This window comes from Leptodactylus fuscus, chromosome 4 (assembly GCF_031893055.1).
Source record: "Leptodactylus fuscus isolate aLepFus1 chromosome 4, aLepFus1.hap2, whole genome shotgun sequence".
Lineage (NCBI taxonomy): Eukaryota > Metazoa > Chordata > Amphibia > Anura > Leptodactylidae > Leptodactylus > Leptodactylus fuscus.
Genome location: NC_134268.1, coordinates 158,118,659 through 158,134,558, shown reverse-complemented (window position 1 = coordinate 158,134,558; position 15,900 = coordinate 158,118,659). Strand labels below are relative to the sequence as shown.

The following is a 15,900-nucleotide window of genomic DNA, read 5'->3' as shown; positions in this document are numbered from 1 at the left end:
GAAGTTGCCAATCCTGGTGTTCTGTGGCAAATGCCTAGCATCCTGTATGGTGTTGAGCTGTGAGCACAATCCCCATCTGTGGATGTCAGGCCCTCATACCATCCTCATGGAGTCGGTTTCTAACTGTTTGTGCAGACACATTCACATTTGTGGCCTGTTGGAGGTCATTTTGTAGGGTTCTGGTAGTGCTCCTCCTGTTTCTCCTTGCACAAAGGCAGAGGTAGCGGTCCTGCTGCTGGGTTGTTGCCCTCCTATGGCCTCCACCACGTCTCCTGGGGTACTGGCCTGTCTCCTGGTAGCGCCTCCAGCATCTGGACACTACGCTGACAGACACAGCAAACCTTCTTGCCACAGCTCGCATTGATGTGCCACCCTGGGTGAGCTGCACTACCTGAGCCACTTGTGTGGGTTGTAGAGTCCATCACATGCTACCACGAGTGTGAAAGCACAACCAACATTCAAAAGTGACCAAAACATCAGCCAGAAAGCATTGGTACTGAGATGTGATCTGTGGTCCCCACCTGCAGAACCCTCCTTTATTGAGTGTGTCTCGGTAATTGCCAATAATTTCCATCTGTTGTCTATTCCATTTACACAACAGCATATGAAATTGATTGTCAATCAGTATTGCTTGGAGTTACATTGTGTTGCTTATGTGTTCCCTTTACTTTTTTGAGCAGTGTACAAAAGGAAAAGCAAAAATTTATTGTATTGACAAAAAGAACATACATAAAAATGACAAATTACAAAAACTGAGATTGTTTATTAGTCACAGCATAGACATGGCGTTAATAGAAAATGCAGCTACTGGAAAATACTGCAGTGTCAAGGAGGAGATGCCCGACAGACCCTATTATAAGTCAGTGGAGTCTGTCAAGCATCTCTGGTGTCATTATAAATACATGGCACAATTTAAATGAGCTCTGCTTCTCTCTGCATGCATCACCTGAAAGTGTAAAAAAAATGATCAGTGCTATAGTTATAGGACCTAAGCCTGCGGCAGGTGTACTCATGATCTCATGACAACACATGTTCAGCCTTGGCATAGTGATTCTGCAGGAAGTTTATGAACACTATTTCAGATAAAAAGTTCAGAAGGTGTCCACGGTATCCATTTAGATTCCTGGTTTATAATTTTTAGGGGAGCATCCAGTGGTCCCCCCAGCAACTTTTTCAGGCCTATATTGACGTCAGGTGCCTCTGGGGCACTGTGGTAGGCCTCATCGGTGACATAAGATGGCAGCCTGGAGAGGATGTTGGATTCCTCAGGACTCCACAAAGATGCCCAGAAGATGAGGCAAGGGGAGTATAATTGTTAATTTTTTTTCACTTCCCCGAGCCTCCCTTTGTTACACTATAGGGTCTGAAGAGAGTGCTTCTTGGGCGACAAACCTCCAAAGTTTTGGGTTCGGGCTGAGACCGAAACATTGAAAATTTGGATCAAATCTAATGCTAAGTTCACATTAGCGTTCAGGTTTCCATCGCCTTGGGAGACCGAAAGACAAACCCTATCCGCTTAAAAGGCGGTTACAATCAAAAACTTTCAGACCCCATAGACTATAATGGAGTTTGCAGGGTTTTCTGCTGATTTTATACTGAAATTGGCAGAGTGAAGAGTCCTGCCTGCAGGACTTTTCTCTGTCGATTTTAAGTGGAGTCTGGGATGGAGTGCCCGAACATTAGTGTAAACCTAGCGTCACTCTGAAATAAATGTGGGGACTAATAAAGAGGGCAATATACTGCGTAGGGACGAGTAAAGGGGGCAATATACTGTTTGGGGGTCAGTAAAGATGATAATATACTGTGGAGGCAAGTAAAGGGGGTGTTATACTGTGTGTGGGCTGAATAAGGGTTTTGATCTGCAAATGGAGGGTCGTGGCCTACAATTTTAATTAGGGGAGCCCATCATGGAATGAAAGATGGGTAGGCTATTTTTTTTGGGGGGATGGGACTTTTTTAACACATTGGTGGGCCCTGTTCAAAGATTTGAAGAAAGACCTGACCTGCACAAATGATAATGCTCCCTCAATGGCCCCCACATAGTATAATGCCACTTAGTGGCTCTCACACAGTATAACGACTCCCTTGTGGCCCCATACAATATGCCTATTATAATGTTCTCCTCCAGGTTTTCAGCCACAGACTCATGTACCCCTCAAAGTTGCCCCAATAAATTCATATAACCCCAACCCCCTGGACTGTGCCGCTGTTCAAAGGCGGCCCCACTACCATAGGGCCCAATGCAAGTGCACAGTTGGCCCTATGGTTAAAGCGACCCTGCATGTACCGTAATACATTTGTTGATGCACCCAAATTGCAGTATATACATCTGACTCCATACATAATGAACATGAGGCCTTACATAAACAATAGGGAATGGGATACTCATTTTAGAACTAAATATTTTCACTTTTTTTTTTTTTTTTTTTTATGTCTCCATTTCAGGTTGCAGACAGTCTCCTATGTTACCTAGCTTTGTATGTCCTGAGTATCGTGTGCTGCAGCGCTCTATAATTTGTGTATTACCCCTAAACACCTCATAAATCTACTTTTTATTAGCATCTTCTGATTGGTATTTCAAGGTTGTTTCTACCTAAGTGAATACCTCGGAGAGAGAGGTTCTTTGTGGAGGAAGTAAATCAATGCAATTTACTTATGTGCTATGATTTGTGGGGTGAAAGCCTAGCTTTCACGTCCATGGAAAAGAAAAGCTATTTCATGTTGCTAAGAGTAGCTGCTTGATGCAGTCATTCTGGAAATAGATTGTATTTTCCTGTTTTTTTGTTTTTTTTTCTCTTGTTTCTTCAACGTGGAATTATAGCTTGTGAGAGATGACAAATTGACAGCTCCAGAAAGTGCAGCCATCAGTCATACACTAGTCTGCCGCCGCAGAATGACTTCCTTTACTCTCTTAGGTGTATGTAGTATGATTCTGCAGATATCAGCCAGTACAATATATTGCCTCATTTTATGTATGCAGCCCCCATGTGCCACACAAAGCTCTAGAACACTGCTCCTTTCATACATTTATTAATCAAATAGTATTATGACATATCACCTGTACCTTTACATCCTCTCCAATGCTTTTTATCTCATGTATAAATATAAATTTTTATAATTTCTGGGCGACCCCCGTTAAAAGTCCTTAGTAACAGTACAAATCCTATTGAATACATGCAACTTGGCAGATTAATAAGTACACTACCTTCTTCCATTATGGATGTAGCATTGGGGCCCAGCAGCTTCGAGGTGCACCTTTGTTTACAGGACGTCCCTTTGTTACAGATAAAATCCTGGATATGAAGAGATTGTGGCAACAATCTTTTACTGACCATTGACATATTTATTTAGGTAACCCCGTACTCATTTTTTTTTTTACCCTAGTTTTGATAATAAAAACTAAAACCGCTCAGTTCACCCAACCAAGTATGGTATATGAAGCCTACCTACCTAGGCCTGACTAGTAATTTGTAACATGATGTCATGTGCATCCGTGGTCTTCTAGTATACCCAATGATCTTATTTACTTGGCAGTGTCTGTCTGGAACTGGTTTCTGCAGTTGAGTTTAGAGTCAACCAAAATTCTAAAATGGTCTTCGAGATTTACAGTCACAGCCAGTTATCTTCAGGTGGATTTCTTTGCCATGTAATCTTGCATTTATCAGTATTAAACCTCATTTGACTCTCTTCTGTGCAAGCAGGACTTAAAGCACATTTCCCTATACAGAATTTATGGGCCTAACTGGACCCACATGTTCTGAAGCAAAGATGTAACCACATGTTCACATTCATACTCCATTATTTTTTCCATTGGGAAATATGGAATAAGGGTGCATTCACACTGAGTAAACGCTAGCTTATTCTGAACGTAAAACACGTTCAGAATAAGCGGCGTCTAAAGCAGCTCCATTCATTTCTATGGGAGCGGGGATACGAGCGCTCCCCATAGAAATGAATGGGCTGCTTCTTTCACTCCGTGCAGTCCCATTGAAGTGAATGGGGAGTGCCGTCGTATACGGCAAGCTCTGCTCATGCCGGAGCGTACACGCCGGCACTCCCCATTCACTTCAATGGGACTGCACGGAGTGAAAGAAGCAGCCCATTCATTTCTATGGGGAGCGCTCGTATCCCCGCTCCCATAGAAATGAATGGAGCTGCTTTAGACGCCGCTTATTCTGAACGTGTTTTACGTTCAGAATAAGCTAGCGTTTACTCAGTGTGAATTCACCCTAAGCTTGTCTTTATCTTGTGGTTATAGATGAATTTCCTCTTCTCTAGCAGGGATGGTGGCAATCCATTAATCCATTTACCTAGTGGTTGTAGCATTTAAACTATTACAGACTTTTATGGCATTTCAATATTGCATTTGAAAATATGTCATAGGAAAAGCTATTTAATCATAATCATTTAGCAGATCTTGCAAATGTAACCATTTAAAGGGAAGGAATTGGTTAGTAGTTTATTACATTAGTTTATTACCTATTAGTATGTACCTAATATTCAGCCTTATTTTTAAGGCAAACCCATCTAGTGACTTGTGTGTCCCTATCTGTAAGCAGTATATGAACTTTGTAATATATAGGGTTATATGATTTGGATCAGGAATTCTGAGTAAAAAGCGCCATAAATCGTAAAAGGAATCCCCGGATAGACAGTGAGTGCCCTGCTTACTCCACCCTCACAGGATTATAGACAGCTTCCACTGTATCATTGTGTGTATACGCAGAAGGTTGTCCATCAGTATGTAGGAGAGGTGAGTAGTAGTCCCACCATCTCTCCTAGGAGTCCTGTCAGTGGTCAGCTTCAGCTTCCAATGTATCATTGTGTGTATACACAGAAGGTTGTCCGTCAGTGTGTAGGAGAGGTGAGTAGTAGTCCCACCATCTCTCCTAGGAGTCCTGTCAGTCGTCAGCTTCTTTCCGAGCAAATGTTTAAAATGGCAGCAGAAACAATTGTATAGTTTTGAATTAGCAGTTTTTCAAGAGCACCTTTCACCACCTCCACCAAAGTCAAACTTTTATATCCATTATTGAAATCACTCCACAGATACTAGCTTAGTTGGAACTTTTCCTATAGCACCCACCATTCCCAAGCAATCAGTGCCTTTAGTTTTGGACCCTGATATACTAATTAGACTCTATACTGTCAAGTGGGTGGTCTTGACCTGAGCAGACAAGAGGATGCGATTCTGAGATCTGCCACTGTCTTGATTGGGAAGTGTCAGAGTTCTCTCTATCACTCCCTCTTGTCTATTCCTGCCTCAAACCACCCACTTGACTGAAGGAAACCTAATATCTGGCACCAAAACTAACTCACTACTTAGAAATGGTGGGGACTAGAGAAAAAATCCAGAGAATTCTAAAGGATACATGGAACTGGAGTTGGTGAAGGTGGTGAAAGGTGCCCTTTTAACTTTTTTTTTACAATCAGCATTGACACACTTGCGTTCAGGTTTGTGAAACCTAATTTGCTTAAGAAAGTAGTTACCTGTGGACCCAATAGACTATAATGGGGTTCTCTGGGTTTTCTCCCGAAAAATGCGCAGAGAGAAGTCCTGCTTGCAGGACTTTTCTCTCCCCATTTTTAAAGTGGAATGGGGGACAAAATGTCTGAGCAGAGATCAGGCACTGGTGTGAATCTAGCCTAACTTTCCAAATTAAAGTCTTCTGAAAAATAGCCATCATTCCATAAAAAAAAAATCACCAAAAATACAATAATAAAAAAAATTCTTACACATTTTTTTGAAAGATCTGGTCTATGAATAGCAGAAACTTACATGTGAACTTCTGTTTTGTTTTCATTTTAGCTGCCATCAGAAGATCCTGAAATCTTTGAAAACTCCTCACAATGCCTGTCACTGATGGTCCAGCTCTATGGCGGAGACAACCAAGATAGTATGACCCCAGATAACATGGAAAGCTTTGCTCAAGTTCTGCTGTCCAAGAAAGAGCCCAAGCAACAAAAACTACTGCTTAGAGTGATCAAGCGGCTGGTGAGTCAGAGGAATGGCTATTATACTTACTACAATGCCTATTACATTGCCTATTATTTATTACTCTGCATGGAGTAACATGGAAAGTAGACTCCCATTCATTTCCTCCTTAGGGTTTGCTGTTAATATGCTCAGTATGTTACGGATGTATATTGTATAGGTAATCTTCATACAATTATTTTCACAGATAATAATTCCTCTGTGGACTTTCTGCTTCCATTATACCTGTAGGGAAACCGCTATTGTTTCCGTAGATATAATTGATGTGCTGTGATTTCCAAAACCGCAACCGTTTTGGAAATTGCAGCGTGGGCTGCGCAAATTTTTCCACAATGTGTGGATGGGATTCGCTAGATGGTGCAATATGCTGACTAACTGCATCATTCTGCACTTCTATAGGCGACTGCCTGAGATGTGCCTGATATGCATGCCTTAATGGTAAATTGTTATAAAAATTATCTTTGATAACATGAGAGTCCTCAGATGTTCGGAAGAGATCCTCTGAATTGGTGAGTATGGCAGATTTATCACAATGTCTGATGCCGGATCATAAGTCTGTTCCTGGTTGAGACTGTCTGGTCTAAATCTATTGGCAACTATTACTTGGCTTAATTTGTGACCAGATTTTGGTGTAATTGGGTGCACATAGTCACACCTAAAATCCCACCCCTTTCCCTGGAAGGCTTATCCTTTACATATAAGCCCAACTTCCTTGTTATACAAGGCTGAAATAGTGTATAAAACGCCTAATAAATGTGGTGCTCGGCATGTGCGCAAGTGTTGGCCTCAAATTAAGATAGAACTTTGGTGCACGTAGCTTTGTAGATCTGTCCTATTGTTGTGATGCCAAATAGAAGATAAATGATTGCTAGGGGTCTGACTGCTGGGATCTCCATCGATATGGAGAACGGAGAACAAACAGTCCTTAATCCTTTCTTTAAGTGAAGAACCAGTGCACTTGTGTAAAGGCTGCTTCATTTACTTCTGGGGAGTTTTTAGAGATTGCAGTCCTGGCAACCCCCAAAAAGTGAATGAAACACAGTCATGCACATGCATCGGCATTTCATTAATAGGGATGTTCTGTTCCATGTTCTCCTGATTGTTGGGGAACCCAGTGGTAAGACCCCAGGATATGACACTTCTCCCTATCCTGTGGATAAGCATTAAGGGTCTTCAATAGCACATCCCCTTTAAATGTTGAGGACATTATTGTCTTCATTAGTTCTCTCCTTAATATTAAAGTATAGCTTATTCTACTAGGTGTTGATGTCTGGTTTCCCGTCTAGGTCATTTCCTATTTCACTATACACTGTCTACCAATAAGTATTTGAACACCCATGCAAATGAAGGAATCTGCGGTCGTGATTTACATCATGCCTTCCGCCGTTAATTAGGAAACAGTATTGGCATTAGTCGCATGCAAGATGCCATGAAGTGCAGAGTTGTCTGATTTCAAGAAAGGGGTAATTGTGGGGTACCACAGAAATGGTCAATCCTTAAGGGACCTAGCAAGTGAACTGAATTACCCAAAATCAGCAGTGGCCTATGTGATTACAAAGTGGAAGGTGAACGGTAATTCTCAGAATGTCCCCTGAATCGGCAGACCCCCGAAACTGGGAGATAGAGACTGACGAGTGCTGGCCAGAGAAACCGCATCCAACCGATGGCTCACATACACCAGGAGTTTCACCAGGCATCCGGGAGTATTGTGTCGCTCAATACCATCCGTAAGGAAGCATCTGCTGGGGTCTACCTACTATTGGATATGTATAAATGTTGTTTTTCTATTCTTCCACAGGGTTCCAAATACTTATTGGTAGACAGTGTGTAACTTAATAAAAAACAAAGAATCACTATGGGGTAAACATTATATTGTGAACCATTTCTAATATCTTTGTCCTGTGGTTTGCGATTAGTAATATGACATGATATAGATGACCTTTTATCTACTCACAAAGCATGTACTTTGCTGTTCCCTCAGCCTCATATTGTTTGTTCTGTTCACATTGGTTGCTTTTATATCCGTACAAGCTCTTAGTCCTTTTATAGCAATGAGTTATTTTATTGTCTTTCTTGGAATATCCTCATGATAAGGGAGCTAGTAGAAGTAGGGATCTTAAAATGCTTTGCAAATAGGTATTATTGTGTACTGCATAGCTAGGTTAAATCTCACAGAAGACAGGAAAATGTAATAAGAAACATTTTCATCCACCTTGGAGTTTTAGGAAGAACAGAAACTCTGCTAGCAAGACATCTGTATATTACATTTTTATAATGGTTTTAAAAGAAGCTATTACATTGTAATGTGTCCAGTAAACTACATCATAAGTTTATAACAAATGTAATCAGGGTGTTAATGTTCGGTTCTACAGCCCGTGCTGTGTGTTTTTATGTTAACATGGCAGATTCACTCTCAGACACAGCTAGCGATATAACTCTCTACACTTCGGGTTGCTTAAAGCAGATAACCCCCATCATTCCATTGATATTTTATATTACCTGTCCCATGCTTGAAACCTCAGTCTTCATCAGTTCTTAAAATCCATATTCACTGACTATAAAGAAGAGCATTTTCCGTCAAATCATAAGTAATATCGAAGACCGGCTGACATAGAGGAACATTACCCTATACAATCATGTCATCAAGCAATCTAATGGCACACTGATGATCACAGAAGTGCAGCAATGTATGGCTAGAATATAGGATCTTAATGTTCCACCAAGCAACCTCATAACGCTGTAAGTACTGTGTTCCTTCCAGAAGACAGAATGAGCATATGCAAGAGAAAATTCCTTTTTTATGAGACTCAGTGAGTAATATATTTAAACTGGTTATATCATTGCAGATAAAGGTTATGTCCTGATTTTATTCTTCCAATTATCTATTTATTCTACTTCCCTAAGGTAATGTTTGCATACATACAGCTTGTGTGTGCTGTGCTACCAAATGACTAGACTAGAATATTGTTCCATTCTACTTGTGTGAATTCAGATGTTTCCAAGCTCATCCGAGATGCTCCCTACCCAGTGATAAACGGCAGTCTACCTATATAATAGCCTTGTATTAAAATAAAGGGGTAGGTACAATTGGTCAACCTATCTGATTGCCCTGATAGGACATCATGGAGAGGATCACACTCTGAGGGTTGTTTTTTCTTTGTTTGTTTGTTTTGGGGTTTTTTTGTTTTTTTTAGTAATGTGTCTTCGGGTGATGTCACCATAGATCATAGTAGTTTTCACTTCCTTGTCCAGCTCTGTGCTGCATCTTTGTTTGGATATTTTCATGACTTTCTGTGGGTGGGATTACCATGTAAAAGATTACCCTTGCCATTTGTCTTTGCTCTTATGCATGTCCTTCTATTACAAAGTATATGATTGTGATGGAATGATTCACTGCATAAGTAGCCCCACTACTAAGAGATAGCTCTGCTGTTCCCCTACTTTCTGCTGACTAGTATGTGAAACACAATCCGCCCTGAAACAAAGAGGAGAGCTAGAGAGTAGTGGAGATAAGAGGCATGTGAAATGTGTTGTCTCGTACATCTGTGGGGGGGGAGATAACAGAGTATTCTAGATATCACACAGGCAAAAGATGAACAAAATTAGTATGGTCATGTTACTGCAGGTGAGAGGTTTACAGAGGCATCTCGGCTACAGACAGCACGTTGCTAAGTGACTAATCTTACTGCATGTAATACATTTACTAATAATGGTGCTCATTTACTAAAAATCTTTAATTTTACAATGTCTAATGTTCTATTTACTTGTAAATATGCTCAATAAATTTACGTGGAGTCGCCATATTTTGACTCCTGTCACTTTTTTAAATTTCCATATACTGAGCTGCACTGTCCTTTTTTATATATACTATTTTCGGGTCTGGTGTTTTGCTAGCTTTTTATTCTCAATTTTTATGAGACATAAAACAGCAAAAAAAAAAAAAAAAAAAGCAGTTTGTAGACTCTGCCACCTTTTATGGGCCATTAACAAGTCCAGGATCCACACCTGACCTGCAGCTCCTGGGAGGAGATGAAGTGGCTTAGTCTGTCCTGATACTGAGAGCCTCATTTTATGGTATAGTGTTGTTTTGGTTGATTTGTGTGGCTGTTAGTAAGCCACATGTACAGTTAGTATTTTCTGTTTAGTTAGCGCTCAGACGAACAGGTTTTGCTTTGCCTTTTTACCTGAAGTTAAGGCTGTATTTTATTTTGTGTATCCTGTGCCTGATGTAAAGGTTTATTTGTTTTGCTGTTTTTTTTTTATCTAAACCTGTTTTTGCTGCAAGATTTGTGTGCCTGTCTCTGAATGGTTGGGTCCGCACCACTGCTTGTACCAAACTACCTTCCCACCAATATATATTTTATATTTAACTGATATTTTTAGAGCCCATAGGGGTACTAAATCACAGGGGGTCTGATCACTAATAAAGTACATTTCCTAGCACAGCCTCAGGGGACAATCGTACACATCAGGGAGAGTGTTTGCCTACATAGGCAGTACGGAGACTTACAAGTCATTCCTGCTCCGCTAGGGATTCTGGGTAAAAAATATGCAAATCTATTCTCCAGGATGTAATTAGGAGAACAGTGCACTCTGTACGCCACCCTATAGAGGGCAGCATCCTTAACATCATGAATGACTCAGTTATAAAGTCTTTTTAGCACAGCCTGTAATAGAAGTCTATAGCAGACAAGCCTGGGAGCCTTCAGTAGACTCCTGGCCGTCATGGTATTGCATCTCTGCCCCAGGAGATGATGATCCACACCAAAATGGCTTTGTTCTAGGCATTGAGATGGTTAATGCCTGATATCAGTGCGGGCACTGATCGTGGACATTGCTGCTGGATCTCTGCCTGAGTGGCCACCATATTTAGCCATCAAGTGTTTTAATATTTCACTAAATAATACACATATGAGATCAAACATTATGAAATTTTGATCAATATAATTTATATAATATTTATATAACAAAAATAAAAATAACAAAAATAAATATAAAAAATATCATAAAAAATATGATATTTCGATTACAATTCATAAATAGGTGTCTCCATGAATAATATAATGGTAATAATGTGTATAATGTGCAAATTGCACTTTCTGAAGCTTTTTGCCTCATATGTAGTTACATTTGGTAATGTATGTGGATGCACCAACAAATCATTTCTTTATTCATCACAAATGAAATGATTATATAAGACCAAAATGTGAATCTGTGAGCCCCAACAGAAGGAGTAAATGAGTGGTTCCCTAACAACTTTGGTGCCACGCTGGATGTGTTTGGTATTGAGTCTTAGCCCATTGACTGCTGTACCAGATGCAGACAACGGACAAGCTCATCATAAAGCGTGGTAAAGATTCTAGAACAGAAAACCCTATTTTTCTAATGCCAGACTTTGCCATTATATTTGACTGGGAATATTATTATTACTGTAGTTCATTTGACCATGGTCTTGCAGTATTTATATTGTGGTATTCAGTGATTTTTCTTTATGTCTTTTGTATGTTTTTTTTTTTTTTTTTTAGCTTTCCTATTTATGGTAGCTGCCTTTAAAATTCCTCAGGCTCCTGTACATTATGCTGTCAGCCTGACAGCCTGTCTCTTTGTAACTGTCCTCTGGGCTGCCACAATGCACTTTGGTAAAAGGACATCAGAATTCAGAATTTAGCTTTAGATGTAAATGGGTACGAATTTCAGCATTGGTACAAAAACAAACAATAAATTATGTTATTTGTACTTTTAACTGTGTAATGTAACATTGGAATTTTCCTTTAATTGTAAGGTACATATTATTTCATTATGGAAACTGCAGTACCATGTATAGTTTTGATACATTTCTGAGCTTGCAGGGCTGTGAAAAGTATATGTAGAACTGTAGAATAAAGGAGATTAGATGTACATGTTGTTACTGGTTTCAGTAAATGTGCTGTATGTTCTGATATCCTGCAATTTACTAAGGGGGCAGCTTAAGTGGCATCTGAAAGCTTTTTCACAAAAAGGAAAATGTTAGCCCTCATTAAATGGCTGGCACTGATGCTTTTGCACCTGATGATCCTGCACTTCATTGCAGAGACGTCTGGCATCAAAACAAGAGTGAGTGGTCATGGTCTGAATTTATTTCTGGACATGCAGTGCTCCTTTGTGTCTCACAACACAAAGTATGGATATGATTTATTTTTAAATCCCTGCATGGACTAAACAGAAGAACGTGTTTGGAGGGCCTGTCTGTCCCCAGCCTCCGCTGTTCTGCCTAAAGACAAAAAAAGAGGAGCTTGTGCAACAACCTCTTGAGGTCAAGTGTTCCGCAAGATAATAATGGTAACCTACAAGCCCTGCAGTGTTCTAGCTCACATAAATCCTTCATGAAATATCCAATTTCCTGGAGAGGATGGCATCTCTCTATCTTCCAGACAGCAAGGTGAAATTGATATCCTCATCAAAAGAATTATGTGACAAAATGGAAATGGAAGCCTGTACCTGCAGAACGATGAGTAAAATGTGACATTTACTGAGCTCAAATGCAACAGCCAGGTGAGCAGCTCCAGCTTTGAAGTATGTGGTATTTTGGGATAGACAACTTCGTTCTACTTGTGCTCGTCTATGGGCGGTGCCATGTCACTAAACAAAGGCATTCCGCTACCTTTAGTCATCGAGGACAAAGTGAAGTTGATTATAGGATGGTACAGTCACTGCAGCCCAGATCAGAAGTTTCCATCTCAAAGTTATTTGTGCAGGCACACAGTCCTAATAGATGAGATAGGTAATACCATACACAATTGTATTGTTAAAACTTGCATATTTTGGCAACATAGGCCGACCGTTTTTTTTTTTTTTTTTAACTAATTTTTATTAAATTTTCATAACAAATTAGGTACAGATAGTAAAACGTTCACAACAACATCATACAATACAGAGCAACAAAATCAGAACAGACAAGAGGGAGAGAGGGAAGGGAAAGAGGGGGAAGGAGAGACAAGAAAATTGAAAATAAGCAACGAAAGCAAGATCATAGACCCTACATAATACAGTAGATATCCCAGGATGACCAAATAGAATGAAAGGCCTCCATAGTATGATTCAAAGTAGCAGTCAAGAACTCTAGATTGCATGCATCCTTTATGCGAGCAATCAGTTCAGTCCTCGTGGGGGGAGCACATCCCTCCAGTGATGGGCAATAAGAGTCTTCGCCACAGTACAAAGGTATTAAAACAGGCGAGAAGTCTTCTTGCCCAAGTGCCTGGGAGGTAAGGTAAGCTGGTAGGTCATGGGATCTAGCGGGACCCCCTGCACAAAGAAGTCCTCTGTAAGAGATCGGACCTCTTCCAGAAGGGGCAAATGAGAGGGCAGTCCCAGAAGATGTGATAAACCGTGCCCAACGAGGACCGACAACGCCAACACATAGGCCGACCATTTAATGTGCATGATGGTGCCTTGTCTTCAAGTCAGTGACAGATGACAAGAAAGGAGGATTAGGCTGTTAAATTTCAGCACACAAAACGTTGTATTCTTATGAGAGATAATCTGCTGCCATAGGTCCCTGGCATACTCCCTTCTTGCAATTCTGAGGACATGCATACTCAACCCCATGTGTGTGGAGGGGAATATGGGGTTGGGAGGAATAGCTGTGGGGTAGGTGAACATTCCTATTATTTAATGATACAGCTTTACTTGAAGTGATTTTCTAAGCATTACTGTTGCTAGATAAGGATTGTTAAAAAATAAAATAAAAAAAAATACAAAGGCGAGACACCAAGTTTGAAGAAAATGCAGTGCTTTCAAAAAGGCAGTGTGTTAACTATGCCTGTGAAAATGCTGCATTTTCCCCATAGACTTATACAGGAAAGAGACAAAATGCAAAATGCTACAGAAAAACTGTGAAAAACACAAGCATTTTGGGATTATATTAGTCTGCATGTGCTATCACTCATGATGTTTTTCAGTCATCTTAATTTTTGTGCTCTTTTTTCTATACTCATGATCAGGAAAGCAAAACACCTAGGATTTCTTTAATTGCATGTCTTAATGCAAGTAAAAAGGCAAATGTGTAATAGCACCCTAAGGTCAGGTGCACATCTGCATTGGATTCTCTGTAGGAGACTTCACCACAAATTCTGTCTAAAATCAGCAGAGAGAAAAGTCTTGCATGGAGGACTTTTCGCTCCTCGGGTTTCAGTATAACACTAGTGGACACCTGGCAGACCCTATTATAGTCTATCCCCGGGTGACTGCTTTTTTAGCATATGGTCTCCCCAACAGAGAGATGAACACTAGTGTGAATCTAGCATAAGTGATTGTACCCTGCAGAAATCTCCTGTGCCATTGTATAAAATAAACAACTGAAATTCTAACAAATTTTTTAGGAATGAAAATTCTGCTGGAGTTAACTCACAATGGGGCGTCTCACTAAGCCACTACTCCATCGTATGTTTGCCACTGTTTTATTTTTAATCAAATTTTAGTAAGGGATTTTTCAAATACGGGAAGAGGGGTAAACAAGAATAAGAAACAACAAAAGAGCTAAGGCTCGCAGGCCTCGCAGTGGCAAAAGCCAATCAGGGACCCTAGATCGGCCAGGTACATCGCATTACAAAGGTGTCTGTATCAGGCAAAACAAATGTAAAATGAAAACTCAGAGGCAACCAAAAACATTAATGGACGGGAGGGACACAGGGAAAAGGACAACCATGGGGAGACGCAGGGACAAGACAGACAAAGAATCGAAGACAGGAAACACGGGGAAAAAAGAGGAGGGAAAAAGGAGGACCGGATGGATAAGATCATGAGAAAGAGGAGGAAAATGCGGAGGAGTCTTGGAACACAACCCAAGGCCACCAGACACTGTCAAACCTGGAGGGGACCAGGGAGTCCTCAGCAATCAGGGCCTCTATTCTCCTAATAAGGAGAAGCTCCTGCAGAAATTCAAGCATAGAAGGTGGGGCAGTACTACACCAATGCCTAGGAATGACAGCCCCGGCGGCCGTAAGAAAATGCCGCAGGAGGTCCTGTTTGACCTCAGAAATCTTGCCAGGAAGGACCGAGAGGAGGGCCACCTGGAGCGACGAAGCAACAGGATGATCACATACCTTAGAATACAGAGAGAAAACCGCATCCCAGAAGGGTCAGAGGACATTGCACTCCCACCATATATGGAGCATAGTGCCCCTCTTGGTGCTACAGCACCAACTCCTATCAGAGACGGCCGGGAAGATCCTATGAAAAAGGTCCGGATACCTATACCAACGGGTGAGAATCTTGAAATTCCTCTCCTTCGCACTGCAGGGCAAGGCCATTTTATGAGTTAGAAGGAAGGATTTACTCCAGTCAGCAGGCAGCAGACTAGTGGTGAGATCAGAGTTCCAGGACCCAACATAAGGAGGAAGCCCAGGAGTGGCGCCGTCGAGGAGAGCGTCATACAAAAATGAGAGCGCACGCGGAGTAGGATCCGCGCGAGAGAGAAGGGACTCCAGGATGGACAAAGGAGAAGAAAGGAGTAGTAGTGAAAACTTCCTCAAAAAAGAGGACAGTTGGCCATATTCCAACCAAGTCAATTGAAGGTCCGGATTGGATAGGCACAGGTGAGCAAACGGAGGAAGGGGTGGGTCCCCGGCGACCTGACGGAGACGGATATCGTCGCCTCTATGCCAGCAAAGAAAGCGTTCCACGGAGCAGCCTGGGGGTAACATAGGGTTATCAAAAAGCGGCGACAGAGGCCCAGGCACATGGGCCAGCCTCCCGCTGGAACACACCAGGTCCCAAGTCCTAAGAAAATGCTGAGACAGTACCAAATGACCCGAGGATTGTGGGCGATAGTGCAAAGGGATCCATGGAAGTGTGAGGAGGGAGGGCGCGATGAGATCGACTCAATAGCTACCCATTGTATATCGCAGCTCCTATAGCACCAGTCAAAG

The 15,900-nt window shown here is 41.3% G+C and overlaps 1 protein-coding gene across 1 annotated transcript in view; it reads left to right on the top strand.

Moving 5' to 3' along the window:
• The window catches only part of ULK4 (unc-51 like kinase 4), a 511,681-nt gene that overhangs the window by 364,655 nt on the left and 131,126 nt on the right, over nucleotides 1–15,900 (top strand). The window contains exon 35 of the mRNA XM_075271240.1: nucleotides 5,807–5,992. Within this exon, the coding sequence (XP_075127341.1) occupies nucleotides 5,807–5,992 (186 nt within the window). The remainder of the gene's footprint in view (nucleotides 1–5,806; nucleotides 5,993–15,900) is intronic.